We start from the raw sequence: 22,503 nt of genomic DNA on the forward strand, positions 1-22,503 counted from the left end.
GCTAATTAACTACTTAAAATTATCTGTTAAATTAAGGACCTGCCCGAAACGCTGCGCGTACTAGTGGCTTTACAAGATTGTAAATACTGTACTATGCTATGTATTCTCACAAACCCAATGTACCTTCTTGTATATAAATATATAAATAATAATAATGTCGCCTCTTGCCCCCCCCCCCCCCTCCCCCAATTTCCCGTTTTCACTTCCCCCTCTCTCCTTCATTAGAGAAAACGTGGATCAGCTGTTTCCCCCAAACAGTGTTCCCAGCTGCCAGAGAGAGATACACGGCCGGCGGCTAGGGGTTACACTCCGGTGAGACACCATATTTGCAGGAGAGAGCTTGAAGGTAGGGCGTGTCCAGGGTGTTCCCAAGGCGCTGGGGACACCGGTGGAAAAGGGGACACCGTCTCCGGAGCCTGTCAGCCCATTGCACGATTAATACAAGTGGCCGGGGTGTTGCTCTTGTGTAACCATCTATTTTGGTTGGTTGTGTATGTGTGTGTGTTTTGCAAGGCTCTGCTCGAATTCCAAACATACAGTTTTGTGTGTATTTTTGCCGAGTATTCTACTTGTGGTACAATCTGTCACATTAAAGCTCGCTGGAGATTGTTAAAAAGATTTTTTATATAGTCTTTAGTCGGGCTACAGCTGTGACTGCATGGTTGGTGTACACACAAAATATAAATATATATATATATATATATATATATATATATATATATATATATATATATATATATATATATATATATATATATATATATATATATATATATATATATATATATATATATATAATGTCGTACCTAGTAGCCAGAACGCACTTCTCAGCCTACTATGCAAGGCCTGATTTGCCTAATAAGCCAAGTTTTCCTGAATTAATATATTTTCTCTAATTTTTTTCTTATGAAATGATAAAGCTACCCATTTCATTATGTATGAGGTCAATTTTTTTTATTGGAGTTAAAATTAACGTAGATATATGATCGAACCTAACCAACCCTACCTAACCTAACCTAACCTATCTTTATAGGTTAGGTTGGGTTAGGTAGCCGAAAAGGTTAGGTTAGGTTAGGTTAGGTAGGTTAGGTAGTCGAAAAACAATTAATTCATGAAAACTTGGATTATTAGGCAAATTGGGCCTTGCATAGTAGGCTGAGAAGTGCGTTCTGGCTACTAGGTACGACATATATATATTATATATTATATATATAATATATATAATAATATATATAATAATATATATTTATATACAATATAATTCAGAGTGTGGTTATAGAAATTACCATAATTATTGATATTAATAATTGAACATATTTTTTTTAATACTTTAATATAATAATTGCTCACATCAACCATTTGACATTATCACATGTAATTATTTTTTTTTTATACTGTATATACTGTATATATATGAGTATTATACTGTACATTTCATTATAAATTAGATTTTGTAGTGCTCAAGAGATAGTTATGGTGATTGCAATTCGTTTTACTGATTACAGAACATACAATCAAATTTTAGTACAGTAGTACATGGTGGGTATCTACAATGTAATTAATAAAGTATTAAAGTAGATATATATATGCTTGTAAAGCCACTAATGTGTGTGTGAGGCTGTCCCAATATGTTGTATAAGGAAGATCACAAACAAGTAACAACAGCAATATTATGTAAGTAACATTTGCTGCTGCTGTTCCATGCTGGATCATGATGATATGCTGAAAATGGACAGAACTTTTGGTCGGCAACTTTGTGTCATAAGAGAACCTCGAGCATATATTGTACTGAGGTACAGTATTATATTCTTGTAACTTAGTATCATGAATGAATTAATTCCTTGATAACTACAGTACAGTATTTACTTTAATTGCCTGTTCTGTAGAACACCACTATTCATTATAATTTTGTTTGAAATGTGCATCAAAGCTCAGTACGTATGCACAGTATACATGAGCTTAGAGATAATCAGTGCTTCCCTTACCCTTACTCGGCTTGGTGCCTTCTTTTGATAAGGACCTACTTAGAGATAATTATATTTAATGACAGATTTAATACGCAATTATCGTGTGTAATGATTTAAAACTGTTATCACGATGAGAAGGGGTGTTGTGGAGCAGCACCAACACCTGCACCTCTTTAGCCCTCAGCTCCTCTTTCATTTGAAACTTTTGTACCTTTTTGAAAAAAGGAAAAAAATGATGAAACCAGCCAGGGAATTGATCATGAGTAAACAAAACATTTCCTGAATAGTACTAAAGAAAAAGTGTGTTGTCAGTACAGTAATATACTGTTCTTGGCCTTGTACCCTTACCCTTAATTGCAAATTTTTGTTTTGTGTAAGCTCTCTGCATTGGTACGCACTATAGCTCAAATGCAATACCTGTTAACAGTCCGGTAGTTAACTCTGCTAGCCAATGTCTCAAGTGGTATACCACTTCGAATAAGATCAGTTTAATTAGCAATGTACACTTGGAAGAAATTATATTTATCTGCAGACTAACTTCAGAAATGTTCAGTTAAATGGATTCAAATATTCCACATACAATACGTATGCAGAAAACTTCAGATAAAGTTTGTAAATGCCAGAGTTGGAAGCAAACCTCACGGCCTGCTGCATCTTTAATTTTATCACCACCTACAGGCACCTGTTCACACTGTTCCTGCATAAGCCACTTGTTAACTGTGACATCTTGCCGATCATATTTTGAGACCCCTTAGTATTTTTATCTTTTAACGTATACCACCAATTTCAGAAATCTGTTCAATCACATATTTAAAGATACAGCATTGTATGCTTAAGAAAGAGTTTGTGACGTGTAAGACGTTATGTTGAATATGCTGCTGTTTGGTATCTTTATGGTACCTCAAAAAACATAGGTGAAAAGGGTGCAGACAAATGCAATTAAATGGCCTCCAGAACATAAACAAAATTAAGGACTATGAAGAAAGGTTTGAGTTGCTAAATGAGGCAAAACTGGCAGACAGAAGAAAATGGTGTGATGTGATTACTGCATACAAAATTATGATGAAAATTGATAAATTTGGCAAAAATAAATTTGATAAATCTTCAACTAATATTTGTTTGGGACAGGAAGCATGTGTACAGAATATACAATACTGTATACCTTAGGTTGGTATCGAGGTCCCCCCCCCCAAAATCGAAGTATTGACCCTCCTGAGGATGGAACCCCACAATAGTTGCCCAACTCGAGTACCGATTTACTGCAAGTTGAACAGTAAACTAGCACCTAAACAGTAATTAGGTGAAAAGAAACGTGCCAAACCATTTCTCTTCCACCGGGGAACTGAACCCGAGATCCCCAGTTGTGAGTTTAGGGTGAAACCAACTGTACTAAGAAGCCCTAAACACAGGAATATTGATACAGTACTGCATAAATTTTGAAAATGTGAAAAAACATAAAATTATCTTTTGGAGACTGGTAATATGGAAGAAATAAGTGAGAGATTAGTGTTTGCCAGCATCATTGGAAACTTCAAAGCTCAATACAACAAGAGTACAGTATTGTTGTATTGAGTTTACAGTAATTGAATACTGTACTAGTATTAGGAAGATGGAACATAACGAGCTTAGCTCTCATCTTGCAACTATACTTAGGTAATTACACATAAGCAATTAATGGAACTCTTGCCATTGAACTCTTAAATATTTACTTGTTCTTTTTAATATTAGAAACAGACATTTAGTAGTGCCAATTCTAAACTCCTTTGCTGGCTTCTTCACCTCTCGGCCTCACTCGGTTTTCTCCAGAAATTCTGCCTTTTTCTCCATGGTAAGAAACAACCTCTTGCCCCTATATGATTTATCCTGACTTACTTTAATTTGTACAGTAATGTATACATCGTTCTATTTACAAATATAAACAGTAATAAAATACACTAAAAAAGTATGAAAATCGTGAAGTAATAAGTAATCACATTGCAGTAGTAAAGAGAGAGACTGCATGGTGGCAACATGTCGGGTCTGCAAGGTATACATGTACAGTACTGGGCAACTCGTGGAAAAAATAATGTGTATGTTATACAGTATAAACTTTGTTGCACAATTTATTGAACATTACAGTAAAATATTAGAAAAAAGTTTATTTTTAATAATAGCTACTGTATTGAAGGTAGAAGAATATATTTTGTAACAAAAAAATATGGTTATTATTTAAACAATTGGGTCAGTCTGGATTTTTCACGCACATTTAGAAGTGCCCCTGTTCTCAACTTGAAAATATTGTTCAAATAACCAAACCATTCATAATTTTTAATGTCTCGGGACATTAAAAATGTTTTGAATTTTCAACACACTATTATACATGTACAACCAAGTTACTATTTTCTTCTTAAATAAGACAGTAATTGTGATCATCAATTGTATACAATAACTCTGAATCCCAATTTTCAAGTTATATTTGGATTAAAAATGTATTAATATAAATACATTATTATTACATGGCAGCCAAACATGTAGAGTACAGTACTGTATGTATATTTAGCAAATTAGTGTGCAAGTTTATCCACGCTTGTGGTTGCTATATCTGGTCTCGGTCTTGGAATAATGCCAAGCCTAACATTTTTCTCGATCAGCTTCAAACGGATGTAATGTTGTCGTGTAGTGAGAATGGTTTCATCAAGTACAGCACAGCACAGTATATATGTAAACTGGGTAAATTAAAAAAAAATTGGTTTTGATAAAGAGCCTACAGGAAACATAAACAGATAGACACCCCAGTTTACAAGTCATTATAGTATAACCTTCATACAGTACTTTGGACTTAATAGAGTACTGAGAACTTTGCTGCTGTACTCCACATCTGAAGTACAGCAACAAAGTTCCACTCTCCTATTTAAATATATTGTTATACTGCATATGCTATATGAATTAAGTTGGGATTGCATGAGCTATTATTTATTAGTCCTGTAGATTTATTGTCATAAATGCAGAGTAAAGAGATTATATAATATTTTTATATATCTGCATATATACAGTATGTTCTGAAGACTCCAATAATCACTCGGAGGATCCGAGCCAAATTTTTATCTTCACATACAGTAAGGAAATGTAATGCTACCTTTAGTGAAACATCTTTTGCACTATTGCTGGTGTTTTGAAGACTTGTTAAGGAATACTGTATTTGAACTTTTTTGCCCACAAATTTATCATACTTGTTTGGTTGTCAAATAAGTGAAGCAGTAACCACTGGTGTACTGATAAATGAGGATTGCTTCACCAAACATGTACCAGTGAGAACATTAAAGAGAATCAGTGAGAAGAAATGACAGACAAGCATCAATAAGGGAAATAAAGAAAATCAATGAAATGGCAAACTGTATTCAATGAAAGGGTAATGTAATGAAAATAAAGCAGACTGCTAGATGTATCATTGAAGAAATTGATGCACGTGCTGTACACGAAGTTGGAAATGATGCATTTAAAGAAAGGTTGGTTATATGGCAAGCAGAGTCCTTAGATACAGATGATGAAAGGGTGGGGAGTTGGCCAACCACACTCCGCTAAACTTACACCGCATCTTGGCTGACCGGGCAGTTGATTTAATCATTTCCCTAATGTTTTTTCTGTATCTAAATAGCACACTCAGTTTATTGATCAAGTGGATACCAGCATATAGTATGTCTGTACATCTGTAGTGATGAAAAGGATGCAATTGATAACTTTTATGTTTATTTTCTTTGTATACATAAATTTCTTATGTTCTTGGTTCAAGTTTCTATTTTACAGTATTTTCATTACATGGCTCTAATTCAGATTTCATTAGCATCTGAGACCATGTATGTATTTATGTAGCATCTTGTAATTCCCATCCTGTAAGCAGTGGCATTGTGTAGAAATTTTTTCAAACATTTCAGCCGGCTTCAAATGTTAGATATTTAAAGAATTAACTAAAACAATTATAGCCACAAGTGATTTAGACTTTAAGCAAATTTGTGTTAATTTTTTATAACATTACAGTATTTATAACATTTGTTTCTGCTTGTTAGCACTGTCTTCTTTTTTTCCAGACTGGCACTTTTACTGTATCGTACAGTTTATTAATTGGATAGCAAAAATCAGGATGGCATCATCAAGTAAGTGATAATCCTCTATAATATGCAGGACATTGGAGAAGGCATTTAGATGCTCTTTTTTTTTCCTGATAATTTATATTAATAGTGGTAAGGAGGTGAATGTCTGCATTATCTTTTATCTTTCACAATACAGTAGATGCCTTTTTGTCTCACCAAATGTATAGCATTTCATAACCATTTTTATTATTAACAGTGTTAATTGCTGCTGTTTTACCTCATGGTTCTGCTGCCTGTACTTTTGCCTCGTATGTTTGGGTCTAAACAGAATTTCTCTCGCTGGGGTTTATAAAGGGGGAAATTGTTCTCGCCTGTTCTCCACCTGCCTCGGGCATTCTTTGATCTCCAGCAGGAACTTGTGTACTCTTTACTGTGGCTACAGTTTCCAATTTAATGCTATTGGAATTGGGGTTCTGTTTGATACCTGTTTCGTGCTTCTGTTGTTCCAAGATCAGCCTGTCCCAAATCCTGCATGATGTAGTTCAGTTCAGCCAACCAACTGTTTCCTTCCTGTATCTTGGGATGTGCAGATGTTTGCTGCTTTGATGGCTTTAATATCTGTTTTGTACCTGGCTAATATTCAGGCTCTGAACTTCTGTACGGTCCTTTTGTTCATAGCTCTTGTTTCTTATTGGATGACATTTTTGCTTCTACACATGTGTGTTCTTGTATGTTTTGTGTGGGGCTGCCATTTTTGTTTTGCTCCAGCCCCTCTCCTGCTGTTCTTCCACGAGTCATTTCAGAATGCCTTTTATATTTGTCTGAAAAGCTGGACTTCTGTCTGGAGATTTTTTTGAGTAAACTCAGGGAGCTACCAAATTGTCTCTCCTAGAAATAAAAGGTTGTATGTAATGAATGCCCTTTTCTGGCTGTTCCCCATTAGCTCTCCATATCTGGCCTGTTTCTCACGGGGTTACGAATTATACATGGGTGACCCCCAGAGTAACTGGGGTCACTATGGCTGACTGAAACCTTGGGAGATTTGGACTACTGTACTATCTGGTGGTGGTCAGGTGCAACAGATTCAGGGTATTTAACCCATGGCAACAATCATTTGCTCTCGTGGGGCAGCTTGTTTTATGCCCGAAACGCTTTGCGTAATAGTCGCTTTAGGCATTGTATGTACTTGCCCTATCTATAAATCCATCACTCTTTGTAAAATCTCTTGTATGTATGTACCTTACCTAAATAAACATTTGATTTGATTTTGATTTGATTTGATTTGTTTGCCTTGTTTACCTTAGTGTCAAATTCCTCCAGACACTTTTTTGTGTGGCTCTGCTTTCTGGTTGGTTTTCCTCAGTGTTGTAGTTTATCTCTGATTTCCTGCTCCCCTCGCCTCAAAGTGAATTAAATTCTGGTACTGGCCTTCGGTAGGTGACAGATGGGTCTCGGAGGCTTGGAATGTTGGACTAAGGCTTGGTAATGTTAGATCTAAGTTCAGGGAGCTACTAAGGGCCAAACCAGAAAAGGGCATTTCATTACACATGGTGCTTGATAAGTTGGCTATATTGCCAGTGATGTAGAGAAAGTTTATTAAAGAGGAATTTTCACTTGTACAGAATTTGATATAGCTATGACAATTAAACCATCATCTTCAGTCAAGTCTACTCTAAACTTAGTTGTTTTTCTACAAACAAATAAATTGTTCCATGCAATGATTGTGGATACATCTGGGATCACTGACAGGGTTTTTCCTATACAGTTGTTTGTTGCATTTGCCTAAGAATTTATTCTCGCCAGAATTGCGTCTTGCTCTTGTCCAAATGGCTGTGGTGGAGACGAAAGCCAAAAACATTGCCCGTGCTGTGCAGTTGATAAGAGAAGCTGTAGGGGGAGGAGCTCAGCTGGTGGCTCTCCCGGAGTGTTTCAACTCTCCTTACGGAACAAGTAAGGTCCCAGAATTTGTTTTTAATTTATATACAACATTTTTAATGATGCTTATTTTATTTATACAGTGCCATCTATACCATTTATCTTGATTTACTAAATAAATTTGCCAGATGTATATCATTTTAATTTTATTATTTCAGATTATTTTCAAAAGTATGCTGAGACAATTCCTGGAGAAAGTACCGATGCCTTGAGTGCTGCCGCAAAAAAGTTTGGCGTTTATATCGTTGGTGGTTCCATACCTGAACGTGATGGAGACAAAGTGTACAATACCTGTACAGTTTGGGGGCCCCAAGGAGAGATGATTGCTAAACATAGAAAAGTATGTACGGTACATTAGTATTCTATTTACAGATTTAAAGCGATTTCTTACATGCAAATCTTGATACACAATTTGAATTTTGGTAACAAATCCACAAGGGCCGTGACGAGGATTCGAACCTGCGTCCGAGAGTATACCCAGACGCTGCCTTAATCAACTGAGCTACGAACATTGTTCATTTGATGCATCACGCAATTGTGATTTCTGTGTGTATTGAATTTTGGTGTTAATAGCTCAAATGTTGTAGCTGCAAATTCACATTGACCAAATAAGCACAGATAAAGGAATGACCATAATACTACTGTATATTCAAGAAAAAGAGCAAGACTACATTCAAGAATCGACCAGAGAAAAAGCTGTACAGTATTAGTCTTGCTTAAATATGCTCCATAGTGTCTTCCATATTACTATTAATAAAAAAAAAATAATTAGCAGGGGGATATTAATGTTTATATAATAAATTTTGAAGTATTGAAAGAAAAGAATACAAAAGTTGAGAAATAAGAATGGAACAGGTAATACTGTATGGGTAAAGTTGCCTGGTATGTTGAAATGAAGATTTCAAAATATTTATTTATTTATATACAAGAAGTTACATTGGGGGTTAACAGAGAATATAGAAAATAAGTTGAATTAACATTCTTGTAAAGCCACTAGCACGCATAGCATTTCGGGCAAGATACTATATATCTCAATCTTTAATTTGCAGTGTGGTTACTTTTCTATAAAAAATATTTAACACTAAAACAACATAAATCAAAATTAAAAAGTAATGATATATACAGTAGATGAAATGGGGTTAAGGTACACTCAAGAAACCTCAAAAAGTCTACTTTCCTAGATACTGTAAAATGCGTATTTTAACCTAAATATTTAATGCTCCCTCAACACATTGCTTAATGAAATCCATAATACTATAAGATGCAAGATGATGAAAGAATAATTTAAGAAATGGGTATGCAAGAAAAACAACAAAGTATTTTTCAGGCTGAGACCTTGGTCAAATTTAATTATATAACTGATAAAAAGAAGCATCTTAAATTTCTTTTTCCCCCAACCAAGCAAAAATGTGCTCTTGTTGGAAGATAAATACTGTAATATAATGTGAGAGGTGTTCCATTACAGAACTGTTCTTAATATTTTTGATGGTTCTTAATAATGCAGTTAGAGTAAAATTAAAGGAGGTGTGATTTATATACTTTTATATTTCCACTGCCTGTTCTCAAAATGTAATAAACTTCCAATTTGCATGCTTTTGGCATATGAAGGCATACAAATTGGAATGCAGGCAATGAGTCACAATAACGTGGCTAAAGTATGTTGACCAGACCACACACTAGAAGGTGAAGGGACGACGACGTTTCGGTCCGTCCTGGACCATTCTCAAGTCGATTGTGAGAATGGTCCAGGACAGACCGAAACGTCGTCGTCCCTTCACCTTCTAGTGTGGTCTGGTCAACAAATTGGAATACTGGGTGTCAAGGAATGCATCCCCATATCAAATTAGTCAATCTTACATACAATTTGTTATAACCAAAATAAGGTGGTACTGTATATGGGCCTACAAAGACACTTTTTTGTTTACAATGTGATTGGTGTGTGTACTGCATAACCAAAGGCAAAATGTTGGTGGTAGGAAGAATAATCTGAATTGTTTCTAATGGCAAAGAAGGCTTAATAATATAGTGTGTCTTGGCAGTGAATGCTAACAGAATTATTATATTTGCAGATCCACTTATTTGACATTAATGTTCCTGGTGCAATCGCTTTTCGGGAGTCTGATATTCTGTCTTCAGGCAGTGAACTGACAACTTTTGAGTTACCACAGTGTAAAGTTGGGATGGGTATCTGTTATGATATTAGATTTCCTGAACTTGCACAGGTCTACAGTAAAATGGGTGAGTGTCATATTCCTCTTCTATCGTAAACAAAAATCACGTGTACAGACGTTACAGTTTGTTTTGGCTTATAGTACAAGGAATAATGCATAAACAAATTAAAAAAAATTGTGAAAAGACTAAAAAATGTAAACCAATAAAAAGAACAGTTAAACAAAATCATGCTTATGAAGCAGTTGGAAATCTTGCTTTAGTGAAGGAATTTTTCCATTAAACAGATCATAAGATCCTAATATGCTATAGTTCTCATAAAGTGGCTCCATGAGATTGGGTCTTTGTTCATGTTAACTTTTTTTTACGATTAATGTGTGCTGTTGTGTGGCATTTGCATTTAACATCGGTAAAAATTTGGCCCAAGCAAATTTATACAGTTTAATCTAAGTTAACCGAGAAGCACTTAAAGAGTGACGAGCATGTATGGATTTCGCAGAGCATCATTAAATGCTGTGTAATGTTTTTATGTAGGCCATAGTGCATGAGTAAGAGTTTTGAGTCAATTCCATGTTCCTCTCACTTGTATGAGCATACAAGATTGTTGCCCTAGTGTTCAGTAGGCCTGCACATGTCCAAAAGCCTGGAAGTTTTGTGGATATGTCTGTGGTGCCAGAGATAATGCTCCAGAGAGCTACTGAAGGCCATCCCAGGAAAGTGAACTTTTGAAAGTATCTGGAACCTGAACCTAACCCTATTTTTCCACATGCCTTTAAGTTGGAATTGTCCTTGATTTTATTCGCACTGTTTTTGCCTGAATATATTGCCACACAAAGGCTGTTTGTGCATGTGTGTGTGTTAATCCCATACCACTTTGTCATTACCCGCTGTTTCATGGTGTCGAGAAGCATCTACATAGAGAAAATAGAAAAGCAGTTTAGGACAGAAAGATAGCTGTATTAAAATGACAACCATCTATTCACCATAACTTGCAAAGTACTGTAATGCAAACATAGCATTACAAAATTGGCACCACCACACTACGCCAAATAACCCACTGCCACAACCACCAGCTTCATAATATTAGGTGTTCACCTCTACATAAATGGAAAAATTTGCTCCCTCTTACCAAACTGCTCATCACTTAGCCTTATTCTGTAGCACATTTCATGTGTTGTGCACACTGTATTCCTACTCCATGCTGTGTATGCCCATCTTGATTTTCCTTCTCTCCTATCTTTAAATTTTCTCTTAATACACTTTCATCAGTATTATATTCCATTTGCTCACAATCCATAATCTTGCAATTTAATAAATTTTGCAATTGCATATTTTTTTTTACCATTTTCATCACTATATATATTCTCTTGAAGCCACACATGCTTCTCAGATTGTAATTTTTTATGGCTCTAATTCTGGATTCTTTTTACATTCATGCCACACCAGCATATCACATTCATATGTACAGTAACTATAGGCATTTAACACTAATATAATGCTTGGACCAGTTCTTTTCCTGTCATAATAATACAGTATACAGGCTGTATTGTACTTTATTTAACTCCTGAACTGTGCCAGCCAACAAAAGTCGTTCTAAGAGTTGTGCTTTTTTTTTTTTTTAATTAGGCTATATATTTTTTTTTTAATATTTTCATCACTGTTTGTATTTTGAAATTAAAATAATTGAGTTTGAACACATTTTGACATTAACTTTACCTGAACATTTATAAAAACAACAAAAATATGTGCTTAACAATTGCACTATGAAGTTTTTGTCAAAAACAGGTGCTCAGTACAGGGGTTAAGCAAACGTACATACATTTATACATGAACAGTGTAGAATTCATAGGCAAGTTAAGTAGAATACCTAAAGCCACTAAAATGCAGAGGATTTTGGGCATGTTCCTTCTGACCAGGGAAGGAAAGAAAGACCTTTCTTTCTCATTGCACACCAGTTATTTAAATTTATCAACCACTTCTATTTCCACCACTGTAACTTGAGTTTTGATATTCGCCATGAACAGTCTAATCTTACAGACATAGTACCACTAACAATCTACATAAATTCCTTTAATTATCTTGTTAAAAATAGTGCATAATCTGCATGTATAAAATCTGACACACTTCAATTATTACCATCATACAGTAGGTTGACACCTGCTCTAATGTTCTTATCTTGAACTTCATCATCATCATCCCATCATTAAACTAGAAGAAATGTATTTCCATATACAATTTGTCAATGTTTATGGCATTGCTTTCAATGGTTGAAATGTTAGTTTCTTTTGTTTTGAAATTTATCAAGATTTATCAATGAATCGTTTTAGCAATTTTGTTGTCGACTTATCTAAAAGATACTGCGGTAAATACATTTGTCAGTGGACTACATAAATACAAAGTATGGTATATTTGGGCCATTTTTGTGCTGGAACTCTGTTAAAAGAGGCCTCCTTAGAGACCATGGCCGTGGGGCATTTGATCCCTGGATGCTACACAAGGTAGGTAGGTAAACCAAGCCATTTTTCCCCCACATAAGTTATCCCTAAAATAATAATAGAATAAACATGCATGGAATTAAGAGGTATAAAACATTTCATTTATATACAGAATATAGTGTATATATATTTATATATATACTGTATACATAAAAACGAATTGACAATTGATTGCCTCTCTTTCTTTTCAATAGGCTGCAAGCTGCTCCTGTACCCAGGTGCATTCAACATGACCACTGGTCCAGTTCATTGGGATCTGCTGCAGAGGGCTCGGGCCTTAGATAATCAGGTATTGAATTTTTGTAAACATTTCAAAGGAATAATCTTGGGGGAATACCTGCCACCAAGGAACAGAAATTACATTCAGTATAGGAATTTGTTTAAATTAGCTCTAAGCAGGTGTTCACAATCTGTTCATCATGTAGGACAGGTGGTAAAGAGAATTTATTTATGTATTAAATAAAAAAGGTGTTATGCAAATTGAGTAAATGAAAGTAGTTTTTCTTCCCTGTGGCATACAAAGGGACATACCAAACTAAGGCAATACAAGGAGAAAATCTTTAGGAGGATTCGAACCTGCATGCTTGGCACTCCCAAGCACACGCCCTAGGCCACTACACTATAACATGGTTAAAAGCAATACAACCTGGGATTCAACTAAATCCTCGAGGGGTCCTAAGGAGGTCCTGAATCCTCGAGGCTTCAACTTAAGCCCAATTAGGGTTTCATGCACTGCCTTCCATGCACTCTGGCTGTGGTCCAGGCATTCTACCTCCAACACTTCTCTTGCAATGCATGTTAATGTGATTTCATTGTGCATTTGAAGTGAAGGGTTAGAGTGAGAACTCCTGGACAACAGCCAGAGTGCATGGGGGGATGGCAGTGCACGAAACTCTGATTAGGCTTAAGTGGAAGCCTCGGGACCCCTCGAGGAATCGGTAGAATCTCGGGTTGCATTACTTTTGACCATGTCGTGGTGCAGTGGTCTAGGGTGTGTGCTTGGGAGTACCAAGTGTGTGGGTTTGAATCCTCCTCATAGCTCCTACTGATTTTATCATTGATACGTCACATTAATGTGATGTCGTTACAGTACTGTACATGCAACCCGCACCATTCTTTCCCCTCGTCCTATCCTAAATCCTTATTCTCATATCCCTCTCAAGTGCTGTATAATTGTAATGGCTTAGTTCTTTCTCCTGATAATTACCAATATGAAATACACGTACATTTGCAACAAATAGTCTCAGGATTACTCAAAGGAGTATTTCCAGATTCTTCAATACAAGCTTTCTTGAAAACCCTTAAAAACATTGGATGTTAATTGTTACATTCCTTGTCTTCAGAATGCTTGAAGATAGGTGTGTAAGTTAGAAATATTCATAATGTGTTGAGTATGAAGAGGGGTCTAGTTGAATTTTTTTTTTTTTACTGTACTAGTACCGGTACTATTGTCAAGTCTACTCAAAAAGATGGCAGTCAAACTATGGATTCTTGTCTGTAGTATTAGTAGAGTGCAGAAAACACTGGGTAAAGTGAAATACTGTATAGTGCAAGCTTTGTCAATTCGTCAGCATTAATTGACTGATGATAATTACTACCGTATGCAGACGAGGAGTATGCACAGTGGACTTGAGAATGGTCCAGGACGGACCGAAACGTCGTCGTCATCCCTTCACTTTCTAGTGTGTGGCTTGGTCATCATTACTACTGTAGTTGGAAAATAATGTTGAGCGAGAGTGCTCAAAGGGAGATGTTTCATAAGAAACCAATTAAAGTTTAATGAGATCTGAAATAACTAAAGTTTAACAATTAAAGAAATGAAAAACTTGCCATAACTGTAGTGTTGGGGAATAATTAAGTTTAAAGAGGGTTTGCTTGATAGCATTAAATGTCTGAAGTTATAAGCAGACGTGCACAAATGTTTTCATACTTTAATATTATACTGTGTTATAGCTGCTATATTTAGTATTAAAGTGTGTTAATAGGTAATAATTTATATTATCACACTATAAGACACTATAATAATAATATAACAGCTATAATATTGTTGAAGTTGGTAGAAAGATTTACCTTGGCTTCCATTTTCAGGTTTATGTCGGAACTATCTCTCCAGCACGTGACACATCGGCTAAGTATATAGCTTGGGGTCACTCTTCGGTAGTCAGCCCATGGGGAGAAGTTATTGCTACGTGTGAAGATGAAGAGGCTATTATTTATGGTGACATAGGTGAATATTATAGCCCATTTAAGAAGAAACAATCCTCGCCTAGATGCTATGAGTATTTTACACTATAGTTTTGTTTTAATTTAATTAAATTTACTTCATCGAAGCCCTGAGTACCAGTGTTGTGCATGGTCTTTTTCTTCAGTTTGGTATTCATACTGTAAAAATTTCCTACATTCTAGTTTTAATAATTTGACTATATGATTCATATTTCAGAAGGTCTGTAGGAACTCAAAGTTATGACAGTGTGTGTAAAACCATAGTCTAGAACAGGAAAAAACTCCCCTCTGTGTATTAACACTAAGATTCTGTGTATATTTTTGGTGAGTTAGCTACCTGGCTTTTTTGGGGTATCTTCAAATGTTTATGGTGTACATAATACTGTATATTGTTCTCTCAAGTCTTTCATATACAGTATTAAAATAAAGCACATTCACTTTCTATTGAATTTTGCTCTCATAGCCAGAATCTTGACATGGCAAGGGGTAAGGTTGTGTATGTCAGTGATCTGGAGGGTATCTTGTGAACTTCTATATTGGTGTAAGGTGAGGAGTGTGATTAAAACTTAGCCTTGTGATATACTATCACACATGTCTTTTTCCATGCATGGAGACCTATATTTTTCCCTGTTTTCTCTATCTGGGAGTTGAGTTTGCCCATAAACTGTGGCACCTACGGGGCAAAATGCTTCCGAGGTGGAAGATTTGGGTACAACTGTGTGTTCAGTGGTGCCCAACTGAATCAATGTGCCGGTCTAGCTGGAAAGGGGGCTTAGAGGGATTGTCAACCATTTTGGACCCTAGTGTACCATCACACTCCTGGAAAATAATCTGTGTATTCTAGTGCCATCGCTGGCTCTCTTTGTTGGACTTTGTGGAAGGTTGGGCTATCAAGCAATCTCCCTCTTTATTCATATGGAACAAGTACTTCAATTCTTCCTGTGACTCATTTGGTAGGCACAAGTTTTTTCCTCATGGAAGATTGTCATGCGTTGCACCAGGTAAAGCTCTTGTGGTAGTCCTGCAGCATTTTTCCCCGACATATAGTAGTGTTCTAGGCTAGCCCAATAAGTGTTACTCATTTCTGTGTTGGTTGTCACTACTGTCCACTTTGATTTTTGGTCTATATTACAGGGCCCTTATGAACACCAGCTCCATGTCTTAACACACTGTCCCCTGTTCACCCCATGTTACTATATAAATTGTGGCCTCTTCCTGTCCCTAAGTAATGCAGTTATCACATGTACTACACCCTACACCTCCACTAATTCTTCTTTACATCCTACCTATATTGCTCCCTTGCAAATTCTATGAAAGCTATACAATTTGTACTGTCTCTAGCTCCTACTTTACCAACTACATATTATAGATCTTTTACTTGTATAAAAAATTTACTATTATTTGCACATATAGACCAGAGAATGGTAAATTTGTAATACTGTTTTTCAGGATAATAAATGTATCCTCCGCCCTTCCCTAGGCAAGTATTTTCACTGCAAAGCTTATCTTTGCTCTGAATTTTGTGTTATTGTACCTGTAAGCATTTGTAGTTGTCAATTTTCAAAGTGCTTTTAAGGCATCCTTGAACTCTTCTAATACTATATACTGTACTAGTGTTATTTCTTTCTACAACAGATCTTGAATACGTGGACAAGGTGCGTCAGATGATACCACTTAATCATCAGAGGAGGAACGATTTGTATGAAGTTAATAAAAAGTAACATGTTCAAAGTACTGTAGTATCTAATCAGTGAGAAGAGATTTTTAAACAAATGTTTGGAGTTGTTGTTTTTTTATTAATTTGCACTACTGCATATTAACTTTTTTTTTTCTAATTTAACCAATCAATTTTTTATATTAATAATGGTTTTTCATATATATATATTAAAGACAAAATTCTTTGTAATTGTGTACATAATTCAACTATTGATGCTTTGGATTCCCGAGTACTTTATCTCTTCGAGAATACATATGGAAAATTGGCTACCTTTGATGTACGCGATTGGAAAAATTAACTCATTTATTTCCTGTTATTATTACACGTATCAGTATGGAATCCATACAATAAAATAAGACAAATTTTTATTTTATTAAAAACTGTGAACATAATCAGGTTATGTCACCAATAATTCACTGCCTTTTATTCTTGAGATTCAGATTTATATTACAGTACTGTTAGTGTATTTGGCTGCTTCATTAATGGTCTTTTATAGTAATTTGTTTCTAATCAAATTGATTGAAGTATAGTAAAGCACTTGGATACATACGCTGTATGCCATATACAACAGTGCCTATCATTGAGGTCATACATAAGGACAGTAACACCTCATAAATTTTGAAGAGTTAGATTTTGTCCAAAGTAGGTAATGTAAATTTCCAACACTAAACGTAGTGACAACTGTAGCAAATACTTTAACTTTCAGGCAATCTGAAGGTACTGTTATTGCAGTAAATTAAAGCTCGAGTTACACGTATATTTGAAAATAAATGGTATTCAACATTTGCCGAACAGTTGACTATTGCGTTACTGAAGTAACCTACGTGTGTTTGCATGAAAATATAAATGGCAAGAGCTCTGAATGAGTTTGTTTTTTACTTAATGAATTTTCTAACATTACATTTAAGGCTATATTTGTATATAGGAATTCCTGTGATAATGATGCAACCGTTCTTCCCAATCAAGTATTGGTACTATAAGATTAGTAATTATAATCTTGTACTACCAGTACTGTTTGTCGATGACATATTGCACAATGGTAAATATGAAAATGTATGCATGGAAATCTAATTGTGACTGGTTCTTATCCATGTTATTGGTGCCTTCTTTTGATAATTAATTACTTATCCATGTTATACCACTTATTTCTTGCCAAGGAATACCATTGGTTCTAGAAATCAAATTTCTCAAGCTGTGAACCAAAAATTGCAAAGAATCTTTACAGCTTAAATAAACAATCCTGGTTGTAAACATCAAATGACTTTTAAACACTTAGTGGAGAACCTCAATTCTTGCCGGTTGTCATTCAATCCCTGACTGTCCAAGTGGTTGGGCACCGTGCTTTTCCTCCGTCTTATCCTCATATCCCTTGCAAATACTATGTACAGGTAGTTGTAATGGCTTATTGCTTTTTTATGATATGCTAATTATCTTACCTTTGGCCTAGGGGCTATAAATCCTTGATAAAGTATTTGATTCCCAATTGTTCTTGAACAAAAATCACGTTGATTATGAAAGTCCAAGATTCCCTTGTGACAAGTCCTCTACTTGACAAGATTTTTTTTTAAAAGCAAAATGACTAATGTTAACAAATAGAAAATTTGGCCATAACAACTAAACAGAATATATATATATACACTACATAGGTGTGTAAATCACAAAGAAATTAACATGCGATGGATAATGTGACTTATGTTTAATGTCTTGTTTTACTTTCCCTTCTGGTTAAACGTAAAGTCATGTCTATTCTATTTCTATTAGATGAATACTGTATAGATGCTCTTCAGCGATTCTTTGCAATGTTATTTTTTTTTTAAATTTGACATTTTCTTGCATTTATATCATACACAATTTTCAGTAACTTGCAGACTAAAACCTAAAGGAAATTAAACAAATGTTGAATAAATCATTTGAAAGTTTTGTTACATCATTACATTCATCAGGTCATTGCACATTTACACTATTTACTTGTTCAGGAGGATATTCCCTGATGTGTATGTGTATCCACACAATGAGAATAGTCACAAGTTGTATATTGCTTACATTTGAAAAGCACAAGTTCATGTAAATTCATAGTTTTTTCCTTAATACTGTAGCCATCAATAGCCTATCTGCAGGTTGCAATAGCCTATCTCGATGATTTCGGGGCTTAGAGTCTCCGCAGCCTGGTCCTCGACCAGGGTGACCAAACCACACGTCAGAAGATGGAGAAATGACAACATTTTAGTCAGTCCTGGACCATTATCAAGGCATGTTAGACGAGACATGCACAACTTGACAACGTATTGGTGCGTTCTGGACCATTATCACAAGCTGTGCATGTCGTCTAACACGACTTGATAATGTTCCAGGACTGACTAAAATACAGTATTGTCATTTCTCCGTCGTCTGATGTGTGTGGTTTGGTCATCATATCTTCAGCCACGTTATTGTGACTCCTTCTTTAGAACCTCCAGATCATGTTACTTTGTATTCAATTGACAAAGTACTGCTTGCTCATTTCACATTGGTTTCCTTTTTTCCATGTGATTATTACACATTCTCTAGTACAAAGTGATGATAATTTAGTGCAGGATTGCTATTATATACTAGCCTGCTCCAAAAGTGTCTATGAAAAAGCTCTTGTGATGTTTGTGGGCATCACTCTTTCAAAATACTGTATTTTCAGTCTTCCCCCCTCTTCCCCCCTCCCAAATCAATATTCTCTAGATTTTTTTAGTATTTTTGTTTATTGACATTTGTAAGCCTATATTTAGCCACATTTCAGTTTGAAAAGAAATTGATCATGTTTTATTTATAAATTTGCAGCAACATTGGGAATATTGGTAAGTTACCATCTAGTCATTTTTCCTGTAAAATGAATACACCACTCATTGCAAAGTAAATACAAACTACTGTAAGTTATAATGTATAATTACAACTGATATTAATGATGATTAGAGATTGTATTTTGGCATGAAAATTAAATTCTCAAAATCCCATTTCTAAATTTTCCATTAACTTGTGAAATTCTCAACAAAATCAAATAACTAACAATACACAAATCAGCAGTCCAAAAAGAAAAAAAATTGGGGGTAAAAGCAAAAAAAAAAAATAAATGCTTACTTTATGTAACTTAATGCAATCAAGAATCATCAACTTCCCCAAACCCAATTATATAACTGATTTTTCCAATGATATACAAACAATTTTATAGTTAAATTTTTTATAGTAGGAGGCCAATATTTTTTTTTATTTTTGAAGGTTTAAACTTTGCCTTAAATAAGCATAGTTGCTAAAAATTAAATAAATATAAATCCCCAAAAATATTGTTCTAAAGTAAAAAAAGCAGTCACATTAAGTGCCTCGTGTAATAAGACCCCCAATTGAAAATAACCTTTACAGACACCTGCGACATAACTGGACAATGAATGTATGTGTCTGCTGATTGATTGATAAAGATTAAGCCACCCCAGAAGTGGCACGGGCATGAATAACCCGTAACGTGTGCGCGCTTCACGTGCATATCAGAAGTGAAAACAAAATATGACCGACAGATCAACATGTACTTCTACATCATGACTTGTATACTGTATAAATAAATAAAAATAAATAAATAAACTTAACAAAGTTTAAAGTTTCTATAAGCACAGTTCTAAAACCAAAAGGCACCCCATTAGACTCAAAAGGTTATTGTTTACAGATAACCTATTATTTTAATGAACTTTGTAAATATGAAACCATATTTTTCCAGTAAAATAAATGGATAAAATCAATATACAGAATTCCTGTAACATTAAGGTATCAAACTACTGTGTTTTGTGCATTTATAACATCATTATAATTTTTATAATTTTATACTTACTATCAACAATTTATAAACTGCCATTATGTGTACAGTGGTGCACACTGTACTGTGTAGTACTTAAAACCAAATATAATCTTGAACATTTTGCTTGCTATTTGTATGATTTTTATATCATTAATTTTTATATAATTCCCAGTGCTCTGTTATAATACACAAATCTTTATGTATTAGTTGAACAATTATGACGACAGAAAAGATACACTGCAGTTAACGGTATCAGAAGGGCTTAGGAAACGGTAACAATGTACAGTACAGTCAATGATCTATTAACTATGAGGGTTGACTATCTGTAACAGCTTGTACTGTACATGGATAATGTGCAGAAAGTAACTTTATCATTTCTATTTCATTGTTAGTCAATTATCTTATGGCACAACAAAAATTAGGTTAACCTATTTCCCCATTGACTTCATCAACCTAGACCAATCAATAACTAGAAACATACCTGGTTGATGGGGTTCTGGGAGTTCTTCTACTCCCCAAGCCCGGCCCGAGGCCAGGCTCGACTTGTGAGAGTTTGGTCCACCAGGCTGTTGCTTGGAGCGGCCCGCAGGCCCACATATACCTGGTTGACGGGGTTCTGGGAGTTCTTTACTCCCCAAGCCCGGCCCGAGGCCAGGCTCGACTTGTGAGAGTTTGGTCCACCAGGCTGTTGCTTGGAGCGGCCCGCAGGCCCACATACCCACCACAGCCCGGTTGGTCCGGCACTCCTTGGAGTAATAAATCTAGTTTCCTCTTGAAAATGTCCACGGTCAAATGTCCAAACAAATTCATCCTAGAAAATATACATATGATACATGAGTAGAAATTACTAATGTTCCAGTAAAAATCATTTCATTTATATAAACAATACAATGTATTTAATCTAAAAAAAAATAGGCGAGTCCCTTTGTAAAATTTCCTTCAGAGCAGGACGGCCGAGCGGACAGCACACTGGACTCGTGATCCTGTGGTCCCGGGTTCAATCCCAGGCGCCGGCGAGAAACAATGGGCAGAGTTTCTTTCATCTTATGCCCCTGTTACCTAGCAGTAAAATAGGTACCTGGGTGTTAGTCAGCTGTCACGGGCTGCTTCCTGGGGGTGGAGGCCTGGTCGAGGACCGGGCCCCGGGGACACTAAACCCCGAAATCATCTCAAGATAACCTCAAGAAGGACATTAAATTTCTCCCTAATGTAAGACTCATCCAATACCATTAGATTGTCTATCATGCCTGACTGCATGGTTTAGTCTGCTACAGCACAATACAGATATATTAAAAACATATTGGAACCTACTACAGTACCTTGAGGTTACCTTAAGGTGCTTCCGGGGCTTAGTGTCCCCGCGGCCCGGTCGCCGACCAGGCCTCCTGGTTGCTGGTTTTCAGTAGCATTAAGTAATTATCAAAAGAAAGCACCTAGATGGGAAGACTTGTGTAGCAACATCAGCGTGTCTGGATATTCAAAAGGGGCTAAATATCAATGAGGATGCCAATTATAGAACAAAATCACACACAAAGCAAGTGATGTCAAAGGTATCTGAATCATCAAGTTTTTGTTGAGGGACATTAGGAAAATAAGACATACAGTACTATCATCGTGAGAATCAGGACATTCCACAAGGCGTGCACGACTGTAAGTGGGACAATGCAGTTTGGACAGTAAGGAGCATGGTGGCATGCCATTAAATGTTCACGAGTTAAATGTGTATGACCAATACGTAACCTAGCCAAAGCTGTATCCCCCACTGTCTATTACAGTAGTAGGTAAAGGCCAAGAGGATATGTTACCTTTGAGAGTGCACAGTTATTACCTGTACAGCAACTCTGCCAGTGGTCTCAGGTTGTGGAATGAATGACTGGGTAGAAGACTGAATAAGGAATACTTTTTTGGAAATAGAGCAAGTGTGGACACCCTCCTCAGCAGCAGTGTCTGCACATTCATTTAAGGTAATACTGACATGGTTGGGAACCCAGCAAAACTCAAATGTCTTAAATCTGCTAGAGGAAAGAAATAGCCAGTGCTGATATAAAATTTGTCCAAATACTGTTGAAGTCCTACTTGGCACCATAGTGATTGCCAAGTACTGTAGCATTTATGCTTG

General features: G+C 35.8%; 1 protein-coding gene across 4 annotated transcripts; it reads left to right on the forward strand.

Annotated features, from left to right (window-relative positions):
• Positions 1 to 216: 216 nt before the first annotated feature.
• LOC123771074 (omega-amidase NIT2) lies at positions 217 to 20,510 on the forward strand. 4 transcript variants are annotated; one of them, XM_069309577.1, is made up of 9 exons: positions 245 to 346; positions 6,032 to 6,097; positions 7,838 to 7,984; positions 8,128 to 8,309; positions 10,039 to 10,207; positions 12,828 to 12,922; positions 14,722 to 14,860; positions 16,306 to 16,336; positions 16,492 to 16,676. In XM_069309577.1, exons 2-8 carry the CDS (start codon positions 6,085 to 6,087, stop codon positions 16,308 to 16,310), a joined length of 750 nt encoding a protein of 249 aa, XP_069165678.1. In that variant the 5' UTR covers positions 245 to 346; positions 6,032 to 6,084; the 3' UTR covers positions 16,311 to 16,336; positions 16,492 to 16,676. The 4 variants fall into 4 exon arrangements, with proteins under 4 accessions (XP_045619340.1, XP_069165678.1, XP_045619339.1 ...); XM_045763384.2 differs by lacking the exon at positions 16,306 to 16,336 and having other exon boundaries at positions 217 to 312; positions 16,492 to 20,510; XM_045763383.2 differs by lacking the exon at positions 16,306 to 16,336 and having other exon boundaries at positions 247 to 346; positions 16,492 to 20,510.
• The last annotated feature ends 1,993 nt before the right edge of the window (positions 20,511 to 22,503 follow it).

The sequence above is a fragment of the Procambarus clarkii genome, chromosome 65 (genome assembly GCF_040958095.1).
Source record: "Procambarus clarkii isolate CNS0578487 chromosome 65, FALCON_Pclarkii_2.0, whole genome shotgun sequence".
Taxonomy (NCBI): Eukaryota; Metazoa; Arthropoda; class Malacostraca; order Decapoda; family Cambaridae; genus Procambarus; species Procambarus clarkii.